This window comes from Oryzias latipes, chromosome 12 (genome assembly GCF_053564925.1).
Source record: "Oryzias latipes strain Hd-rR chromosome 12, Olatipes_Hd-rR_3.1".
Classification (NCBI taxonomy): Eukaryota; Metazoa; Chordata; class Actinopteri; order Beloniformes; family Adrianichthyidae; genus Oryzias; species Oryzias latipes.
Window position 1 is genome coordinate 4,665,688 of NC_136248.1, and position 21,289 is coordinate 4,686,976.

The 21,289-nt window shown below is 38.1% G+C and overlaps 2 protein-coding genes across 18 annotated transcripts in view; both read right to left on the reverse strand.

The window, feature by feature from the left end:
* Positions 1–3,847: 3,847 nt before the first annotated feature.
* Positions 3,848–21,289, reverse strand: part of whrna (whirlin a) — a 201,559-nt gene continuing 184,117 nt past the window's right edge. For 5 of the 8 annotated variants that reach the window (XR_013659280.1, XM_078955687.1, XM_078955682.1 and 2 more), the window contains one exon: positions 13,539–14,204. Coding sequence is in view for 7 of the 8 variants with exons in the window: in XM_078955687.1 (XP_078811813.1) it covers positions 14,022–14,204 (183 nt within the window). In the remaining variant the exon portion in view is untranslated. Of the gene's footprint in view, positions 5,528–13,538; positions 14,205–21,289 lie in introns of those variants that run through there. The other 3 variants (XM_078955684.1, XM_078955689.1, XM_078955685.1) reach the window with 2 other exon arrangements.
* On the reverse strand, positions 15,470–20,006 carry LOC110016192 (uncharacterized). Of its 10 annotated transcripts, none has more exons than XR_013659285.1 (7): positions 19,133–20,006; positions 18,266–18,359; positions 17,955–18,104; positions 17,420–17,553; positions 16,712–16,782; positions 16,462–16,536; positions 15,470–16,115 (listed from the first exon to the last, which is right to left on the reverse strand). XR_013659285.1 is itself a non-coding variant. In XM_078955691.1 (7 exons), the coding sequence occupies exons 3-7, from the start codon at positions 18,333–18,335 to the stop codon at positions 16,023–16,025; spliced, it is 573 nt and encodes a 190-aa protein (XP_078811817.1). In that variant the 5' UTR covers positions 18,336–18,359; positions 18,684–18,742; positions 19,133–19,798; the 3' UTR covers positions 15,470–16,022. The 10 variants fall into 10 exon arrangements, 3 of the variants coding, with proteins under 3 accessions (XP_078811817.1, XP_078811818.1, XP_078811816.1); XR_013659284.1 differs by lacking the exon at positions 16,712–16,782 and adding an exon at positions 17,261–17,347; XR_013659283.1 differs by having other exon boundaries at positions 16,411–16,536; positions 19,133–20,003.

A 21,289-nucleotide genomic window follows, 5' to 3' on the forward strand; every position in this document is an offset into this window, starting at 1 on the left:
GTATGTATGTTTGTATGTATGTATGTATAACTCCTTTACTCCTTTCCCCTTGTTATTGTGTTGGGAGTAGTTTGACTAGTAAAACACAAAACAGGGATATAAAAATATCTTGCTTTATAGTAATAAAAAAATAATAATACACCAAACGCCTCAATATTTGATCTCACAAATATTTAAAAGGATTATAACACTAGTCGCCCTTTTTCTGTCAGTTAAAATTTCATGTCCGATGTAGGCCTAATAATAAAAAAAATATATCATTGTATATGGTTTTTTTTAAATGCTTTGTATTAAATAAACAAAAATAAAATGTCTTATTTATTTCCTCCCAGATTTGTTCACTTAATAAAATGTATATAAAAAGTGTATACAGTACAGACCAAAAGTTTGGACGCACCTTCACATTCAAAGAGTTTTCTTTATTTTCATGACTATGAAAATTGCAGATTCACACTGAAGGCATCAAAACTATGAATTAACACATGTGGAATTATATACATAAAAAAAGTGTGAAACAACTGAAAATATGTCATATTGTAGATTCTTCATAGTAGCCACCTTTTGCTTTGATTGCTGCGTTACACACTCTTGGCATTCTGTTGATGAGCTTCTAGAGGTAGTCACCTGGAATTGTCTTCCAACAGTCTTGAAGGAGTTCCCAGAATGCTTAGCACTTGTTGGCCCTTTTTTCTTCACTCTGCGGTCCAGCTCACCCCAAACCATCTGGATTGGGTTCAGGTCCGGTGACTGTGGAGGCCAGATCATCTGGTGCAGCCCCCCATCACTCTCCCTCTTGGTCAAATAGCCCCTTACACAGCCTGGAGGTGTGTTTGGGGTCATTGTCCTGTTGAAAAAGAAATGATGCTCCAACTAAACACAAACCGGATGGAATAGAAGCCGCTGCAAGATGCTGTGGTAGCCATGCTGGTTCAGTGTGCCTTCAATTTGGAATAAATCCCCCACAGGGTCACCAGCAAAGCACCCCCACATCATCACACCTCCTCCTCCATGCTTCACGGTGGGAACCAGGCATGTAGAGTCCATCCGTTCACCTTTACTGCGTCGCACAAAGACGCAGTGGTTGGAACTAAAAATCTCCCATTTGGACTCATCAGACCAAAGCACAGATTTCCACTGGTCTAATGTCCATTCCTTGTGTTCTTCAGCCCAAACAAGTCTCTTCTGCTTGTTGTCTTTCTTTAACAGTGGTTTACTAGCAGATATTCTACCATGAAGTCCTGATTCACACAGTCTCCTTTGAACAGTTGTTGTAGAGATGTGTCTGCTGCTAGAACTCTGTGTGCCATTGACCTGCTCTCTAATCTGACCTGCTGTTAACCTGCCATTTCTGAGGCTGCTGACTCGGATGAACTTATCCTCTGCAGCAGAGGTGACTCTTGGTCTTCCTTTCCTGGGGAGGTCCACATGTGAGCCAGTTTCTTTGTAGCGCTTGATGGTTTTTGTGACTTTACTGGGGACACTTTCAAAGTTTTCCCAATTTTTGGGACTGACTGACCTTCATTTCTTAAAGTAATGACGGCCACTTGTTTTTCTGTACTTACCTGCTTTTTTCTTGCCATAATACAAATTCTAACAATCTATTCAGTAGGGGTGTGCCAAAATATCGATATGGTGACATATCACGATATTTAGTCCCGTAATGGATTCTCATTGCGTCTTCTTCAAGTATCGACCTTTTATTTACGTTTGAAGACCCTCTAAAACGTTATATTAATCATCATTTGGTAAGACGATTCTTCGGAGGGTCGATTGGGGGCACTCGTTGTGAGATTTGCTGTCGCGGAGGGACAAAGAAGAAAACACATTCAAGCAAAAATGGCAGACGGTTAAAACAAGGTAAATAGCGAGAGCAGCAAGTTAAAAGACGCACCGGCAGCATTGAAGCTGCATCAACGGAGTTGTGTGAGAAAGCCGTGGCTGTTGCTGGCCTGAAGCTGACACGGATTCCTTTTTCCAGGCGAAGCTACCACCGTCTTCTGCGAGAGCAGAGGCAATAACAAACTGTTCAAATGTACAAGGGGCTCCGTTTCTGCAGCGAGGTGGAGAACGAGGGAGTTCGGTTTTTATTGAATGCATTAGAGCCACTTTGACGTTCCCTCTCGGAAATACTGAAAAAATTATCCCTGCACTGTACAGCCGGACCAGAGCTATGGTTGAGATGGAAACAGCAGAAAGAGGGGCATCCATCCTTTAGACCCCCCCCCCCCCCTTCTCCTCAAAAGGTAGACGAGCGGCGTCTTGACGCTAAAAAGCCTGTGGTTCTAAAGAAAAACATGAACATATAAACATACATCACATGCAGCTTTTCCCCAAATGATTTGTTCAGAGAGATGTTTACTTTGAGATGCACTTTAAGTTCATGGATTTTATTCCTGGTCATTTATTTTAAAAGCAGTTTATGTCTTAAATGACTTAAAGGAAAGTTCCTAGCTACCTGATTTTTTTTTCTGGGAGAATTTTATTTTTGTTTACACCACATTTGCAGTAAATAGTGTCATTTATCTTTAACAAAGACACTATAATTTGTTCACAGAATTACAGCTTTTTTTTTTAAAGAATGCGATAGCTACGGCTTTGTTTTTCAAAAGTTAATACCAATTTGCCTGCCTGGCAGCTACTTGACTTATTCATTTTTTATCCTGTTTACAGCAATTTTTTACTAAACATTGGCTGCTTTCGTGTTCACTATTGTTTAAACCAAATTTTACAGATATTTTCAAATGAAAATTCTCATTGTTTGTCAAAGAGAGAGTATTACTGTTCTTCACCAAATAGGACACAAGTTGTTCATTGTCATTGTGTTTAAAAACTAAAATATGAATGGGGAAGTATTTTCCAAAAAACAGTTTTTCAAGTTCTCATTTCTTAAAGTTTGATATATTGTGAGTTGTTAGAGACAATATATATCGATTATCACATTATCACCATATCGTGATGTATCGTTATCGTGATCAATGTATCGCAAATTGTATCGTGAGGTACCCAGTGATTCCCAGACTAATATTCAGTAGGACCAACAGCTGTGTATCCACCTGACTTCTGCACAACACAACTGATATAGTTATAAGGCAAGAAGTCACACTTCTGAAACCTGACAGGGCACACCTGTGAAGTGAAAAACATTTCAGGTGACTACCTCTAGATGCTCATCAAGAGAATGCCATTGTGTGCAAAGCAGTAATCAAATCAAAAGGTGGCTACTATGAAGAACCTACGATATGACATATTTCAGTTGTTTGACACTTCTTTGTTATGTATATAATTCCACATGTATTAATTCATAGTTTTGATGCCTTCAGTGTGAATCTCCAATTTTCATAGTCATGAAAGTAAAGAAAACTCTTTAAATGAGAAGGTGTGTCCAAACTTTTGCTCTGTACTGTATAAATTAAAACACTGCTTCATATAACACTCCTTGATTTATTTTAATTTGATTTCTGCTATGTACCTTTCATGTATATCATATACATTTATTTTCGTAACTTACAGTTTTTTATGCAAAAATACCATTTGCCCCACTTCTTGATTACCTTTGCCACCATGTGTCCTATGTTCTGATACTGCATAACACAACCCATCTCTCACATATTTAATTACAGGCTCACTCCAACTAAAATTGAGTTTTTTGGTGTTTCCAACATTTTTTTGTTGGAAACAAAACCTATTTTACCCTCCACCTATTTTGTTGTTTTTGTCATTTTTCTCATAGTGGATGTCATACACAAGAGAATTGAAGATAAACTCTGGGGAAGTTTGCTTTCACTGATGAATCACAGAGAGCAGCTTCAATAAAGACTTTCAGGTAAAACGGCCAAAGATGCTGATGGAAAGAATTCCATATAAATGTAATTATAAACGTTTGTGAACATCTTCTATACATGCAGGCAAAAAAAGAAGAAACAAAAAACGGAAGAAAAAAAAAGATTCATTGTCAAGATAACCAGGATGCAGTGTGAAAACTAATCCACAAGATGGCAGTGTTTGACAACATTGAAATAATATGTGTTTCTGGGAATATCTGATCCATGTAGTGAAGACATTTAAAAATGACGAAGGCTGCAGACATGTTAACCCTTGTGCTATCTTAGGTGACCCCACCCCTTGCATTGACGTGTTCTCCCTACCATGACAAAGGTGGATAAAGGTGGAAAGATTTCATGTAATCCATGGACACCAGTGAAGATCACAAATCATCGAAGAAAAAAGGTTCAGCGCACTGTCTAGTGGGTCTAGATGACCCCACTCCCAATGTTAAAGTGATTAGGATAGCACAAGGGTTAAAGGAAAATAAGTCACTTTAAAAGATTGTAAATGTTTACTTTTTGCAGCACAGTTAAAGAACTACTGACATTTTCCAAAGATGTTTTCAAAGTTGAGTTTTCCCGTTTGTCTCAGGTGTTGAATGAACATTATAGACGTTTTAATTTCAAGCACTAACAATAAATATTTGATTGTGCTGCATTGATTGTAAATGTTTTTAATGACTAGAGAAACTAAAAACAGACACACAGAAGGCAAAAATGTAGACACAGCTTTTTTTTTTTTAGTCTCTTGTGTTTACAAAGACAGTCAGAACAACCTGAGCATAAATTGCAGAGAATTCCATTTCATGTCTCAACTTTTAAACTCTCCTCAGACAAATATATAAATTCTGAACAGTTGTGGGTTTTTCACAATCAAGAGGGGTAAATGCTACATCTGTCTTTGACTTGTATTTACCTGTATTTACATTTTAGACATATTTCATTCAAATTTCCACAATGCATGAGAAATTATGATTCAGTGTTTCTGGTAAACCCCATCAATTGACTCTGATGTTTGTAGAGCAGCTGATTCACAGTTGTGTGTATATGTGTGTGTCTGCCATAAAGTAATACAACACAATCAACAAGTTGGAGCCAAGGTCCTCACCTCTCTGTCTTGATGTCTGAGTAATGAGAATGTCAGGTGCTTCCATCCCCCCCCCAAATGGCTCCTTGTAATCAAGCAGTGTCTGCCAGACGGAGTCATTATGAAAGCGCGTCACGTAATGCTTTATATGTGCTGAAACCAAAGGCTCTTCACTCTTCACTTCCAGATTGGATGATTCTCTGACACGATTTCCCAAATCAGAAACTGCTTTGATGGGAAATTTAAAGAGTCCAAACATCCTTCGTTTAGACACAACTGTTAACTCACGGAATGAACGGGTGAAAGATCAGAGGAACAAAGCATTCTGGGATCTGCTCTTTTCAGAAATTCTTCAGAAAACAAAACATTCAAATTGTCAAGTGGATTCCAGAGATGCACACTGCTCAGAACTGGAACACAAAAATGTTTCTTTCTAAAAAACAAAAGCTTTGAGAGTCTGTGGCAATAACTCCTTGTTCCTCCAGGAGGTGCCAGGCGCCCTGAGGATGGAGAGCAAAGTCACTTTCAGGTAGTGAGGAAATGAAGGATACCTGGAGAGTCAGTGGGTCATTCACTTCTGTGATGAAGGTTCAATCTCTGCGAGTCCATGAATTCACTTCAAAAGGTCCAGAGGATGGAGAGAGAGAGAGAGAAAGAGAGAGAGAGAGAGTTTGGGTTTTAAAATACCTCAAACAAGAGAAAGACAAAGCAAATACATACATTAAAAGAGAACTAAGTCAATATAAGAAAAAAACAAAAGCAATGCAAACTCAAAAGTTCCACACCAAAGAATTCCCATTGCTAGAACATAACGTATTCTTTTTTGTAAATTAATTTATTTTTTCTAATTTGTTCTGTCCAACAGCTGAGCAAACAGATAAGAGCTGAAGGCCTCTTGTGTTGGACATATTTTACTGTTACAATAGGGGTTATGAATCTTCTGACACACAAGGTGTATATTTGAATAAACCCCTTCTGTAATTTAGGTTAAACTTTATTCACATTCATTATATTTGTAACAGTTTTTTGTTGGACTGGACGGAAAAGAAGAGAGATTTGGGGTAGGGGGTAGGAAGATGATTATAGAAAGAGCGGGGTAAAATCATAAAGCATTATAAAGCAACAAGTTAGTGGAAGTTTGTAATCATTCCTGTCAGGTGTGGATGTATAATAAATCTAAAAGGGGCGGGGCCTGTCCACACACTCAAATGTTACAAACATACCTGTTGGCGCCAAAATCTGTATACTCCATTCTTAACAACCCAGATTTCAGCATTCATTGAGTGAATTTGTGATGCTGTAAAAACTAAACTCCCCAAATTAAGTTCCTAAAATGATTTTTAATCTTAAATCATCTTATATATGTCCTCTATTGTGAGAAAAATGCTTCAAGAACATGTTAAAAACACAATTTTTATTGAAGTGGGTCTTTAAGTTATTTGAATGTGTTCTGTGTTGCTTCCCTCAGAGTTCTGTGATTTGTTCTGTGTTAAGAATGGTGCTCTGAATGACTGGATGAATATGGGTGGGGGCTGGAGGAGGTGTGTTGTTGGAGCGTGACAGGTTGGAATAAATGAGGACAGGCTTCAGGACAAGTTTTCTATTGTTTGGTGCTGCATTTGGCGTGGTTGCAGCCTGCAGGAACCGTTTAAGGTGCATTAAAGCTTCATAGTTGACGACGGCCGCCTCCGAGCTTTTACTAGGTCCAGCCTGACGACACACTGGTGTCAGAAGTGAAGCACTGGAGTTTTTGGCTAACTGGGTCAGGCTAACCACATCACACATGATATTTTCCTCTACTCATTCCTGCCCTCGCTTCTCCTCTTCTTTTCCACACTCTCCATTACTCTGAACTGTTGAATCTAGATACTTAAACACTCCTCCACCTTCTTTATCTCTTCTCCCTGTAACCTCACTCGTCCCCTTGGGTCCCTCTCATTCACATACATGTAGTCCATCTTGCTGTGGCTAACCTTCATTCCATACTCCATAGTCCAACAGTGTAATAATAACTGTTGATAATACTCAATAAGCACTCAATTTTTGTTGTATGATGTGTTATCTGTAATTATGATTTCTGCAATATTGTAAAAGAACCAATAAGCATTCTGCTTTTGTTTCTTGATGTGTTATGCATACTAAGGGTTTCTGAAACAGTGTAAGTTTTGATCACAATGACCAAGAAGAACTTCATCTTTGTTACTTTATACATAATATTCAGGTAAACTGAAGCAGTATTAATAACATTAAACAGATGTTTAAAAACCTACTAAAAATGTTTAGTGATACACCATAACAGGGTTGGAATTTATGAAGTTTGCTTCTTCCCACTCCCTTTCAAGCAACAGTTATTATATTTAATGGATTCATTGTGTTGTGAGTGTACTGCATGTGTAAGTGAAAATATGTCTATGTATGGTCAGGATCTATTAGATCTAGATGTTAGCATCATTTTTTTATTTATTTATAATGTAATTAATTAATTAATTAATTAATATCTTAACATGTATATGTATTTTTATTTATATTGTCTTTTTTTTGATTGCTGAAGCCAGCTGAAATAAACCAGTCAATGAATTAATCATGAAGCTAAACTAACCCCCCCTTGATAGTTCTGTGGAGGCACGATTGACTCTATATTGTGGGGTAGATGTTGGCCAAACGGTTCCATTTGATCTGTGATTCCTGTAAGGGGATTCAGCACCTTGGACAGCTCCTACATGCTCTCCTGCACAGGTTGATGGAGAACAACATCAGTGCTCAACAGGACATTCTTTGACGTTCCTGCTCCTCTTGAGAAAATATAGAACAGAGGAGACCTGCTGCTTGGTTTAATTTCCACTTCATATTACAGATCCACAACACACTAGAATCCTTTTCTGCTTGCTTAGATCGAGGCAAAAGCCGTGTTTTCTGCTCTGACTGAGAGTGACTGTTCTGCTGAGTCACGTTTTCCACATACCTCATGAATACTGATTTTGACTGGTGTAAAGAGGATTACTGTAATTAAATGTTTTGGGGTTTTTTTGGTGGAGGTTTGAGTAAATTTCGCTGGGATGACACTAAACCCTTTGATCATTTCGTTACCTTTATAAGCTATTATCATACAGCAGAGAAAATCTGACGCTGTCCATATGATCTCATATGGAATGATATAGACATGATTTCATTACAATGTTTTAAAATCATGACATCATGAAAAATTGCAATTACCAATATTATTTGTTACATATTAGTTTTTTGTTGTTGTGCGGCTTTGTGAGATTAAACGGATGTCTTACGAATAAATTAAACTGATTTGTAGCATTTCATTTGTTCTAACTGTGTGACCCTGAACAGGAACGAGCAGGTTTAAAAATGGATGGACGGACTGGTGTGAAACTAAACGCCAATAAAACAATAAAAGTATAGACTTCAGGGGGAGACACCAAATCACACAACATGGATGGCTTGAATATTGAGTTGGTGGACACACACAGAGTGAAATCCTTCCAACCATCAACATGTCATCTCTGTTTAATAATAATAAAAAATAAAAGAAAACCCATTTTCTTTCACTAAGAGTAAACATTTAAAACGAAGCTAAACAGAAGCTCCAGAGGTCATCCCTGTAAAATCTCCCACTTTTTCAGCGCTGTCATCAGTATGACAGGCTTATGTTTGCCACAGAGAAAAAGAACAGAGAAAACAATGTTTATTAGGAGAAGAAAGAAAACTGCCCACAGTGTGAATCTGAAAAGCAGGATTCTAAAAAAGTTTGAAAATGTCTGCTTGATAATTGTGGCTCAGTGAGGAGCCGAAGGTGCTAATTTGTGTATGATTGTCAGAGGACTTGAAGCATTGGCCACAAGATAGACAGCTGTGTCTTCAGTCATACAGTATATCCTCAGTGAGTTTAAGTGTTCGATTTTTGATTTCTACATTGTTGGTTCATCTTTTGTCACCCCATTGGTTTTCCCTTGTTTCCAAGCGTATTCATTTCTTTGCTTTTGGGTCCTACTTCACCACTGGTTCCTGACAATACGAGTATGAGGCCAATACTATAAATGTAGTCCAATTAATTAGCTTGGTCAATAATTGGTCTGCCCCCATGACAAAGCACAACTCAAGCTCTGGTCAGGGAGGGTATCTTTCAGCCTTCCAGGCATCGCTGTCACCGCCCACATGGCCATTGAAGTCTCCCAGTGAAAACATTGCCACACAACCCTCTTCTTCAACCTTGAACACAAGCCTGAGGGGTTGGGTCCTTGGTAAAATAAACTTTAAGTGTTCTACTTTTTGATATACAAAAAAAAAAGCTCAGGCTCCGTTGCAGTCAGTCGGTATTTTTCCGTTTTCCATTGGTCAGATTCTATTTCTGTGTAGTGGGCTGTCAAGGCAGCTGCCCCTGACTGCCACCCAAAGCATACGCCATTGGCCCCTCATTGCCCTTCGTGCAGGTCGTGGGCCTACAGGATGATGATCCCATGAGGTCACAGACTTAACCCAGCTGGGTCATGTGGTACAAAGCACTAGGTGCCCACCTATGAGCCCCCGCTGTGGGTTTGGCTGCAGGTTGGGTCCCCCCAGGTGACATTATAGCAGGTGATGTGGCAAACTTTACTGTCAAGCTTTCATTGGCTGCATTTGAAACCCTCTTGTCACCTATAGAATCTGTCTGTTTAGATTGTTCATTTGTGTAAACTGACAATGACTGACATGACATCTGCTTCACTCTGTGCTCTACATTTTGTCTCTGGCATGGATGCATTCATCTACACACTCAAAAAAAGTTTGAATAACAAATAAAAGAGCCATTGGTAGCATAATCTTAATATGTTTTATGTTTAATTTGCAATAAAAAATAATCATCTCCTGAAATTCAAAATACAGTAACTAGAATCTTGAGACATTACATCTAAACATCTCCCTCTTGATCTTTGATAAATTCTTTACATGTTTTGCATCCATTGAACTTGTGACATTTTTGTCTTTCTGCATAAAAGTCTTCACTGGGTGTCACACTACTTTCCCTTCCCACAGCTGCTTTTTTGATGTTTTCAGTCTGTTACCCATGTAAAGCCTTAGCTTCAAAGTCTCTCACCTGATAGTTTTCAGTCATATTATGTGAGAAACAGAGAAAAACAGCGGCTAAAGATGATGTCTCACACCTAAGCTGGAATGTAGAACAACTGCTTCCTCTTAACCACCTCTTAGGAAAACAAACATGCAACTTTGAGATGATTGTAAAATACTTTCTGTCAAACCTTTTCACTTATGATTAATGATAGTGTGTTTGGTGACACTTCAACAAGCTGTCATTTTTTTAATAAGCAGGATCATTTTAACTTTCGTAATCTGTAGCTTTACAGGACAACTGCAGCTTTGTGCTCTGCAGGGGTCGCACACCTTGGAATGTGATCCCACATGAAAACTATAACTGGGACATGGGAAAAAAAAACAATTTTATTTAATAACACCAGGACTGTCTTTTCTGCTGTGAATCTCTGCACACACCTTCCATTGAAGAGAGAGAGAGAGAAAACAGGTTTTGTTTGTTGTTTCACTAAAGCATCTGACAGAAGTTTGCTCTGAATCCTACAGAATCCACACTACCATGCAGGAGCAGCTACATTTCTGGAAACTTCCTTCCTTCATTCTAATCATTCTGACCTCATGCTGAAACAAACAAACGCTCGTTAACACGTTTGGTGGCTTCCTTGAGCTCTAGAATCACTTTAAATACTTTGTATTCCTGACAGAGGCAGCAGTCTTTTTCCTGGTTTGTTGCTTATTGATGAAAAACTCTCAGAACTTGCAAACTTGCGTATAAAATACCTGGACACATGTACACTGGTTAAATGTTATCATTTTAAGTGATCTATTCTAGTTCATCTGGTTGTGGAACTAATTTGGTCATGATCTTTGTTACTTACGTTAACCCTTGTGCTATCCTAGCCACTTTTCATTGGGAGTTGGGTCATCTAGACCCACTAGACAGTCCACTGAACCTTTTTTCTTCAATGATTTGGGATCTTCAGTGGTGTCCATGGATTACATGAAATCTTTATCCACCTTTGTCATGGTAGGAATAACACGTCAATGGAAGGGTGGGGTCATAGGATAGCACAAGGGTTGAATATGGAATCCAAAACAACAAAACAATATAATACACCTTTTCTTTGTGTCCTAAATACATACCTAACCAGTACAAGTATTCCTTTAGTAAACAACACAAACAATACACACCCTACAATACCTCTCTAGGTACTTATCTCTATAGATAAGGTGGCTTTTAAACTAAATGTCTGTCCTCTTAACCAGAATAAAACTGTAAAACTGTTCTTGATCTTTGAAGACAAAAAGAAAAACTTTAATTAGCCAATTATCATCTTTCTTAAATCGCTCACCTGGACTGTTTCAAGTACAAAGATGTTTTTCGTTACATTTCACAAAAAAGACCAGATTAATTCCTTCTTGCTGTTTCATGTTCATCAAAAGCTGACATTTGGCAGAAAGATAGCTGCAGGGAAATGCTATTAACACACAGCATATGTCATTTTTCCTCTTGTACTTGTTACAGCATATTTTTCTAGCAGATAAAACTGTCGAAACTACTTGAAGTGTCTGTATCAAACCATCTCTTTTATGCTGATGACATTTAGATTTTTCTATTTAAACATTTGTTTCTGTTCATCCAATGACAGACGCACAAACGAAGCACAATTAGTTTTTCTGCACAAAGCGCTGACATCATTGACTAAAAATGTCTTCACATTCACAACTTAGGGTCTGCTCACAGAGCACCACACATTCTGTAACAGGTTACATTTGGCCTCAAAGTACATCTGTATTGGCTGTTGTCTCTTTTGTGCCTGCAGTGTCTGTGCCATCTGCAGTGTATGTGGGTGTCTGCACTGTAGGTGTTTCTGTAGGTGTTTTTGTGGATATTTGGATGAATAAATGTGTGTGAGGGTTATGGTTGTGTACAATATGACAAGTAGGTGAGTATGTGGCAATTTCCTCAACTTTCATAGTGTAATGTTATGTTTTCTGTTGTCTGTCTACTTCTGCTTTGCAATTTTTTTTATTCAGCCAACTAATTTCCTTTTCTGGTCCAAGGATTCATTTTAAAGAATGATATTCAGCCTTTAGTTGAAACATTTTTCTAAATATCCAAACTGTTTTCTTACATCGCCGGGACTAAAATTTTGTTTGCAAAAGATTGATAAATAAACCAATATAAAATTAAAATGTTTTAGCTGCAAAATGCAAGTCATAATTCTGACAAAAATGAAGTTTTTTTAGGGGTACAAATTGTTTTGACAGGAAATAAAATATAATCATTTTACCCCTCGATGCCTATTGATTCAAATATGCATCAAACCACTTCTAAATTTAGCATCTACTTTCAAGTTACATCAACATGTTCTCTTGTCAAAATTACTTTTAGTTCTTCTACGCAAGCTTCAGCACAATTAGAGATGGGCTTAACGGTCAGCATTCATATAAGTTTGCAATCAATGCAATTTTTCCCTTTTTTTAAAGATACACTACTCACAAGTTAGGGAAATTGCTATTTTAAATAAGTGTTTTTCGTATTTGGTCTGATTTTTACTATATTACTTTGAGAAGAAACACCTTTTTCATTCATTTGAAATTTCTTACCCCAAAAATGAAGAAAAAATGTCCTTTCTGTGCAAGGGAACCCGACACTCATCAGAGAACAGGATGGGAAACCATTGCTGCATTTTCCAGGTCACATGGTCTTGTGTCCACTGCAAGCATTCAGGGCGGTGTCTCGTGTCAGTGGAGTCATCTGCAACAGTCGTCTGTCATTCAGATTAAAGTGGTGGAGTCAGTTGTGAACGGTTTGTCTGGAAACCCGAGTACCCCTTACATCTGGTAAACGGGTCTGCAGCTGTGTGGTGTTTGCTAAACCATGTCTGAGGTCAGAGGTCCTTAGGTTCTGGTCATGGTTGTGGTCTGTCTCTGGCGGGGCTCCATTCCTGGGTCTGTCACAAACTTTGCCAGTAGTTCTGCTGATGACACTTTGACACAAGTTCACGTGTAACATCTGACTTTCTACTGCCAACTTGAAGGTGCTGTGGTCAGGTGTTGCTGCTCGACAGTTGTGTGTTCGTGGCTGTTTGGATGATGAACTTGGAATGACTTACTGACAAAATCAGCTTTTTAGACCCATGGGATGTTGAAATTGAAGTCACACTGCGTAGGTTTTTCTGTTGGAATGTTTTGGAATGTTCTGTTGGAATCTCCACCGAGTTTTTTTTACAATAACTTATTGTGACTAATGTAAACTCATAATTTAACAAGTTCAATAAAGAATCTCACTAACATTATTTATTGGAAATGTTAGAGATTTAAATGAAGTCCTCTTGCCAAAAAATAAATATAAATAAAGTGAATATTTGCAGAGTTTTCGTAAATGCTGGTGTCTGCTGTAAGCCTTGTACAGTACAGACCAACAGGTTGGACACACCTTTTCATTCAAATGAATGGGAAGGCGTGTCCAAACCTTTGGTCTGTACTGTACCTTTAATCAATGTGAGTCTTGCAAATGCTGCTTCACTGTTTTTTTCTTTGCAGGAAAGCTGATGATGCACACGATTCCACTCATGATCCAGCGGTTAAAGATAGTTTTCTTTATTCATATAGGGGTATTTTCATGTGTACAGTATATATCCATCTGTATCTACATTTATCCATTTTTACATACAGTAGAAATCCAAACTTGTAAAGTCAAGCATCCGTGCGCTCCGTTCTCAGACAAAAGCAAAACGAAAGGAACACAAAGTGGAGGTGGGTGGTTTCAGGTCAGATATAGCTGTGAGTCCATCACTTTCACCAGACAGATCAAAGATTCACCGCCCCCACTGCAGTGAATATGAGGTCACAGTGGGGAGGTTGCAGTCCTGTGGGGGTCCCAGGCTGGGAGTAATGCCTCGTAGCGTGAAGAACAGTATCGTGTTCAGGCTTTAGAACGAGAGAGGAAGGGCTCGATTATTCTAAGAGTTGTGCCATTTAAATCTGCTTGGACGTCTCTGTGGTCATCTGTGTGAACCGCACTCCTATGGGTACTACTTTGTCGGGTCCCCCTCTCCGGCTCACAGCTATAGAGCCACATTGAAGTCGGTCACCAGGAAGTCCACGTAGTCTCTTTCTTTGTTCTTAAAAGCCTCAGCAATGAGGCGCGCGGCGTCTCTGTGCTCACGGCCCCTGAGCGAAACACCGTTTACCTCCAGGATGATCTGACCCACCTTCAGCTGGCCACAGTTATGAGCTGAACCGCCCCTCTGCAGAGACACAGAAACAACAGGAGAAAGGAAACATCAAATATTTGGGCGGTCAACAAACAAATCCCTTATGCTGTTTTGTCGACAGGAAGCAAACGGTAAAGCTCTGCGAGGGTGGAAAAAAACGGAAAAATGTTTAAAGACCCACTCTGATGGAAATTGTGTTTTTGTGGCATTTTTCTCATCATGAAACACATATAGAATGAAAATAGGCTAAAGATTACATTTCTGAGTTCTTTTTTTCAAATTGTTGTTAATCAGGCGCAAATGTTTGAAAGCTTCTAGTTATTATGTAGAAGCTACAATAGCAGGCCACTAGCTCTCTACTCCACTCTATCTACACTAATATATCCATGAACTTTTTTTTCCTAATCTGAGTTGGAGTCTTGATCTAAACTGTGCAACTGGATAGGGCCATAATTGCTCAACCTTTTTGTTGCCCCGGTTATGTACTGGGGGTGTGAGGGGCTATGAGCTGGCTGGAGAGAGTGGAAACAGATGGATGACGGGACGTAGAGGTGGGTTACCCCGGACCAATGGCCCAGTCCACAACTTCGAGGTGAATTTCTGACAAACTCCTGCAGCTCTGCAGAAACGTTGTCCTACAAATCGACACAGGTTTTTTGATTTTGACTAAAAATGGCATATTCATAATTAAAAGACCACTGGGAATGCTTTGAAAATAGATCAAAAGATTATTGGAGAGTGTGATGGCAGCATACCCTGCCACACCCACAAACAAAATGGCGGTAACCTCCCCCCAGCATTGCACACTTTATTTTTAATTCTATTATTTCAGATTCTTTATTCTTAAATAAATGTACACATTTCTTTGAGTTAAAATATACATTTATTATCTATTTTCAATAATTTCTAGCACATGTACATTTGTGTAGTTTACTTATTTTGGTTTGTGTGAAGATTAGTTAGAAACTGCCTTTAACTTTTATTACACTACACTGTCAGAAAAAATGTGCAAAATTTGTACCTTTAGAGGTACAATGGCTTGTCACTGGGGCAGTACCCTCAAGGGTACAAATGTTGTACCCTTTCATATAGGTGCGTATCTGTACCCTTACAGTATGTACCTTTCAAAGGCAAATATGTACCTCTGTGGACAAAATTGTACCTTAGTGTTATGGTACCATAATATACCTTTATAAAAGGTACAAATTTGTTCTTTTAAGGGTACTGCCCCAGTGACAAGCCTTTTGTACCCTTTGATGGCAAATTTGTACCAGATACAGCACATTAAAAGACCAGTATACTGTTTAACACATTTATTAAACATTCAAAACAATTACAATTCTGACATTTCACAGTATGAATGTTTTAAGCTCCACAGTGTCACATAAGGATGCATACATTTACAATTATTAGCAATTTTACAATAATGAAAAATCTATATTTTTCCTTCAGTTCACATTGCATTCATTGTAACTATAACCTTAACATTTGATCAATTGTAAACAGCACATAGCACTTCAGTTACCATTTTTAGCCATGAAATAAAACTTGTGACATTAACAAAAGAAGCACTAGACCTCATTTTAAGTAAATCTTTCTACTGCATTCTACATTTTCTAAAAATAGATAATAAAAAAGTAAACTTATAACCAAGTTTAAATGCATAATTTAATAATAAAATGCATAAATGTGATAAGATAATATTGATACGAATTCTAAAAAGAAGAACTATAAAACACTAAAGATTACCAAGGCTTACATTTTATTTGAATACCTAGTAGATCCTCTGCAAGCATCTCTTCTCTTGCTTCTTTGGAGACTTTGGCTAATGGAGCTTTTCTTTGAACAAGCTCAAGCACCTTTGGCACAATACTGGTAAACGCCGTCCTTGAAGCGCTGGCTTAAACTGACAGGTGATGGATGCATTCGGTCAACATCAAACAACTGAAAATTGAAAAAAATTAGAAAATTAATCATTCACTTTAACTAAAACAAACAAAAGACATAAAACATTCTAATATTCTTTATTGCCTCTTTCATTGCCATTTCCCTTTAGTGATCTCATTGTATAAATATTACTTGGCTTGAATGACTATATATATTTATATATGGGTTTAGAAAATTACAATGTTTTTACAATTGAGTTAAAGCTGTTAATGATCATTTTAGCAGATGTCTCAGCTTATATTGACATTCAAAATGTATTTTAAGCTGAGAACTGATTTAAAATGTCACTGACCCCTGAGGTTGTCTTCAAGAAAGGGTACTTCTTTAGTATATCCTCTCGCACCTTGCTGTACTGGATATGCAGGACATTCACATGACCTTCAACGGATGATGCATCCTCACCAATGACAGCAACCACCTATTGGATCAAATTTAAAAGTCCATATTAATAATAAAAAATACAACTGCAATCACTGATTACTGGGGTTGAAGCACTTTGAGATGATGTTTAAAGACAGTTTGTGCAGAGTGGTTTGGAGTTGATCAGAAATTAACTTCTGAGTTGTAGGCGGGGCTATTGACACAGTAGTTACCCTCTGCTGATGTCCGATCATCCCTTTGTTTACGCCCTCTCCCTCTAGCTTACAGTCCTTCCAACCTAAAACTAACATTAGTGGTGAAACCAAAATGGTGAGCAATATTGAAGCTTTCTGGCCATAGTTTAGATCAAGCTCAGACAAGTATGATGAAGATGTTAATGGATCTGTTTGTCTGCAAGTGGACGCATCAGAATAGAGCAGAGCAGAGGGACTCAGACCCACTTCATTTCATGTGGTGCGTCACAATAGAGACCTTCCTCAAACTGCATTTATTTTGTCTGTTCCTGATTCATCCCAATTTGAGTGAATACTCAGATGTGCAGTTTTAAACATGCCCATCATGAGAAAAATACTGCGACATGTTAAAAATGGGGGACCCACTCAAATGAAAGTTATTTTTTAAAATGTAGCATTTTTATGATGACATATTGTTATAGGATTTAAGAATAAAACTGTGTTTCTGAATATTTATTTTCTCAAATTGGGATGAATCAGGAGCAGATGAAAAGATGTAATTTGAGAAAGCTTGTAGTTGTTACGTACAAGCTACATTTGGCAGGCCACAAGCTCCCTGCTCCGCTTGTCTTCATTCTCCTCGTCTGAGTTGGCATCTGGCTCACATCTATAAGGCTGGATAGCTCCAATAAAGACAGCCTGACTTTGAATGCTTAAGATGAATTTGTGAAAAGATTATTTACTTACTTTGGCCAGAGAGGCGTCTTCAACTCTTCGTCTTGTTGTAGGACTGTGTTGTAATAGTATTGTGTCATCTGAGTCCACTTCAGTATCTCCACTTGAACTGGTATTGCAGCTCTTCGCAGGACAACTCGGCTGATCTGTCAAAGTATTAAAGCTTTCAGTTACTGTAATATTTAAATTAGTATGATAGCAAAAACAAAAAAAGTAAAAACAAAGATTTTTTAAATACTGACCGACTTAACAGTTTGGCAGATTTATTATCTTGTCTAAGACAGCAATAGGATAAAAAACTCACTTATTTGCCCGTGTTTTGTTCCCCACACTATCCTGTCAAAGAAATCATTAACCCTTAGACTCCTATTGATGCAAATATACAATCAAAACTCTTCAGCTCAAAAATGTCTTTAATTTATCATGTACTTTAAAAGGAAAAACTCAGATTATTTCCCTTGGAAATAAATTCAGACATCAAAGGGGAATTTACCCAAAACCATTCAAAACAAAATAGATAAATTACAATTTAAAAGAAAAACTTCACCTTCTGGATTTGAATCTTCGGCCAGACAAATTTCCAACGCACCAAGGTTTGGGTTTTTCAACAGGAGATCAAAAACCTGCTCATCAACTTCTGTCTTTGAGTCATCAAACACTTTCAAGTCCAAGGTTGGGATGTTGAACTTTTTGGCAGCTGTGAACACAGCAAAATTATGTTTAGAATACAGCACAGAAATTATCTTTAAATTAAAAAGCAATTAAAAAAATCTGTTTGCATCACAGCTGACAGTTTATCCACAAAGTTGACTGATTCCTGTAAAGAAAAATGCTGGAAATTGTGATGTTTCCACTCACCGCATTCCCAAAAGGATTTGAAGGTCAGCTGAACTTCAAAACATTTTTTTTTTTTTTTGGCGTTCGACATGTTCACGCACAGCTTGCATCTTTCCTGGTGGGAAAAAAAAATTACAAAAAAGAAAAAACATTACAACACCAAAAGGTACCAACACAGCATTTATTCAGGAGAATGATCAAAATCAACAACACAATGTAAACTTCGCTTGACCAACAATGAGCGATCATGACAACCTAAACAGTCTCTGTCACTGTCTTGCATTGAAGAAATGGTGGCTGCGCGCGCACAGCAGCTAAGGCAGGCTGACATAAATGGGAAGGACTGCCATACTGCGGTGTAAAAATAAAATAAAATAAAACGTTTTTGGACTCCTACACATTACAGATTAAAATGATTAACGCATTGAATTCGACGGACCTGATAAATATCAGTAGGAATTATGGAGCTGGTCGTTTCAAAAGTAGCTGGCTTCCTTACTAAGAAAGACAGAAAGACAGACAGAAAAAAAAAGGGGGGGGGGGGGGGGGGGCAACAACAACCAGTGCATCAACGCCAGCGTACATCGGTAAAACGGCGACAGAATTATCTAGTGATAAAATGTATATATTTCAATGTATTTAACGGAACGCGGTACAACACCAATAAAAACAACAGCTTAATTTATTTAATGGCTGCATTTAGCTGAACTTCAAACGGCTGAGGCTAACCGTTAGCAAACTCCTGCTCGTAGTTTTCAATCTCCTCACAGGCACATACACGGCGGAATAGCAGCATTCCTCTACACAAAAGTTAGTCCTTACAGATAAAATAACCGAACCCGCTCAAAACAAGTTTCCAACTTATTTTTGAGCAATTAGCAGACTTACCTCAGTCACAGCCTCTATCTTCCTCCGGCCGCTGCGGGATAACAAAATGGCGGAAGAAACGAAACTTAAGAAAGTAGAGTGGGCGTGGTCTCGCTGGTTTACTCCAACATATTTCCTCTACGTTTTTACACCTACTTAAACAAAAATTACTGATGGTAACTCCGAAAAAAGTACTCTCATTTTTCCTGTGTAGGTAGAAAAGCTAAAAGGTACTAATATGTTCACATAATGTAACGTAGTAACAGAGAAATTTACTTTTTTTATGAAAATGTATGCTTAGAAAGAAAATAACTTAAATTAACAGCTCAAAGACTAGAAATTTAAATTGAACTTAGGCCAAGTTAAAGTACACAATATAAGGTTAAAAACATCAAATAATTTTGTCTATAGTGTGCTTTTGCTCTAAATTAAAGGCAAAACAAAACAGCTCTTATATAAGTAAAAAAAAAACAGGCTCACACTAATACATGTTTAAAAGTTATTATCTTGATGCTCTGCACAATCAATAAAATATAATGTGCTTGTGTACTGTTCAGAACTAGTCATAAAAGATGTGTGGTCTCTTAAATATATTTGGTTATTTTGTGCATCTTTTCCAAATAACCAACAACGTATTAAATGATTTTGGGTGACATTTCATACACTTTGAATTATTACTTTTGTCACACAAGTTATTGTACCTTTGTTTGTGGAATAAAGGGTCCAAATATGGGCCCTCTGCTGGTTGGAAACATATTTGTACCTTTTTTATCCTTAAATGGTACATATGAGTACCCTAAGGTGTAATTATGACTCACTTAGGGTACAAATTCACCATTTGTACCCTAAGTGTTCACAAACGTACCCCAACCGTACCCTTTTTTCTGACAGTGTAATGGTTTAAACTTAATTCACTGAGCATGTATTGTCATCTCAAAATTATATTACATTTGAAGAAAGCACAGCCAAACTATTGTTCTAACAGTTTCTTCCCATACTCCCTCTTTTCTGTGCATGTGTTTTCTGCTGAGCAGGCCTCAGACTTGTCTTCACTTTAGCCTTGGAGCTTCTCTCCAGCAGTAACCTGTGGGCGTGATTTTCACACGAGGTCCATCGGACGATCTTCTGAATATGCAAATGCAGGGTTTTTATATCAAGCCCATCTCTGAGCTTGTTGGTTCTGACTTTGAATGCACCATGCTCATCTGTCTGTCCCCTTCGTGTTTGTACGAAGTAAAACCTCCACAAAAGATAAGTTTTGTTTCTGAGTTATTATTCATTATTTCTGTGTGCAAGAAACTGACGGGGTTACGAACTAATACAATACAGTCCTTTCTAGAAAATCCAGTTTCTTCACAGTTTGTTTAATTAATGTCACCTGTTTTTTGAGTTGCCAGTGCTGAGGGTGCTGCTGGCCGCTACGGGTGTGGCTGAGGTTCTGCTCCTGGAGCTGTGCTGTGAGGACTGACAAAGGAGGAGCTCAAGCCTTCACAGCATTTAAATACTCCAGTCAGGCAATTAGGAAGGCACCATCTACAGGAACCTCCAGGGGAGAAACTAATGGACTCATTTACTGTTTATTTGCTTTGCTTCTTGTTGTTGTTGTTGTTGTTTCCCTTTCGGCTTTTCCCATCAGGGGTCGCCACAGCGAACGAGTCGCATGGTAAACTTGGCAATGTTTTACGCCGGATGCCCTTCCTGACGCAACCTTCTCAAACCGGGCTTGGGACCGGCACAGTGTGCTTTGCTTCTGTTTGTCATTATTCATTTTGTTCCACTTTTGATGATTTTTCTCTTCCACTAAGAGACCAAGTTTTGTGTTTGTCTTTATAGTCTTTGTTAAATGTTTTTGTAGTCATGTTAGTTCCCTCCCCATGTTTCTCAAGTGGTCTGATCAGCCACTATATATGTTCCCCTGTTGTGTCTTTAGTGAGGTCAGTTTGTTTCTGTTACTTGGTCTGTTTAGTCGGTTAAGTTAAAGTTATTGCCTGAGTTAATTATGTTTCTGTTGACCTATTTTAAGGGCCCAGTTTGTTCATCTTTTTTACATTTTTTGAGAAAATTAAAACTTTCATTTTTGGATAAACTTCTTTTGTCCTTTTTGGCCGCTCGATCCCCCACAGAGAGGGACTTAAAAATGTTCATTTTGATGCACAAATGTGACAGAAAAAACTGCAT

Coding starts and splice junctions, on each gene's coding strand:
- LOC110016192 (XM_078955691.1), bottom strand. CDS start 18,335: ATGTCGAACGCCAAAAAAAAAAAAAAATGTTTTGAAGTTCAGCTGACC. Junction 18,105..18,265: donor CAAATCCTTTTGGGAATGCG/GTGAGTGGAAAC, acceptor CTGTGTTCACAG/CTGCCAAAAAGTTCAACATC. Junction 17,554..17,954: donor CGAAGATTCAAATCCAGAAG/GTGAAGTTTTTC, acceptor ATACTTTGACAG/ATCAGCCGAGTTGTCCTGCG.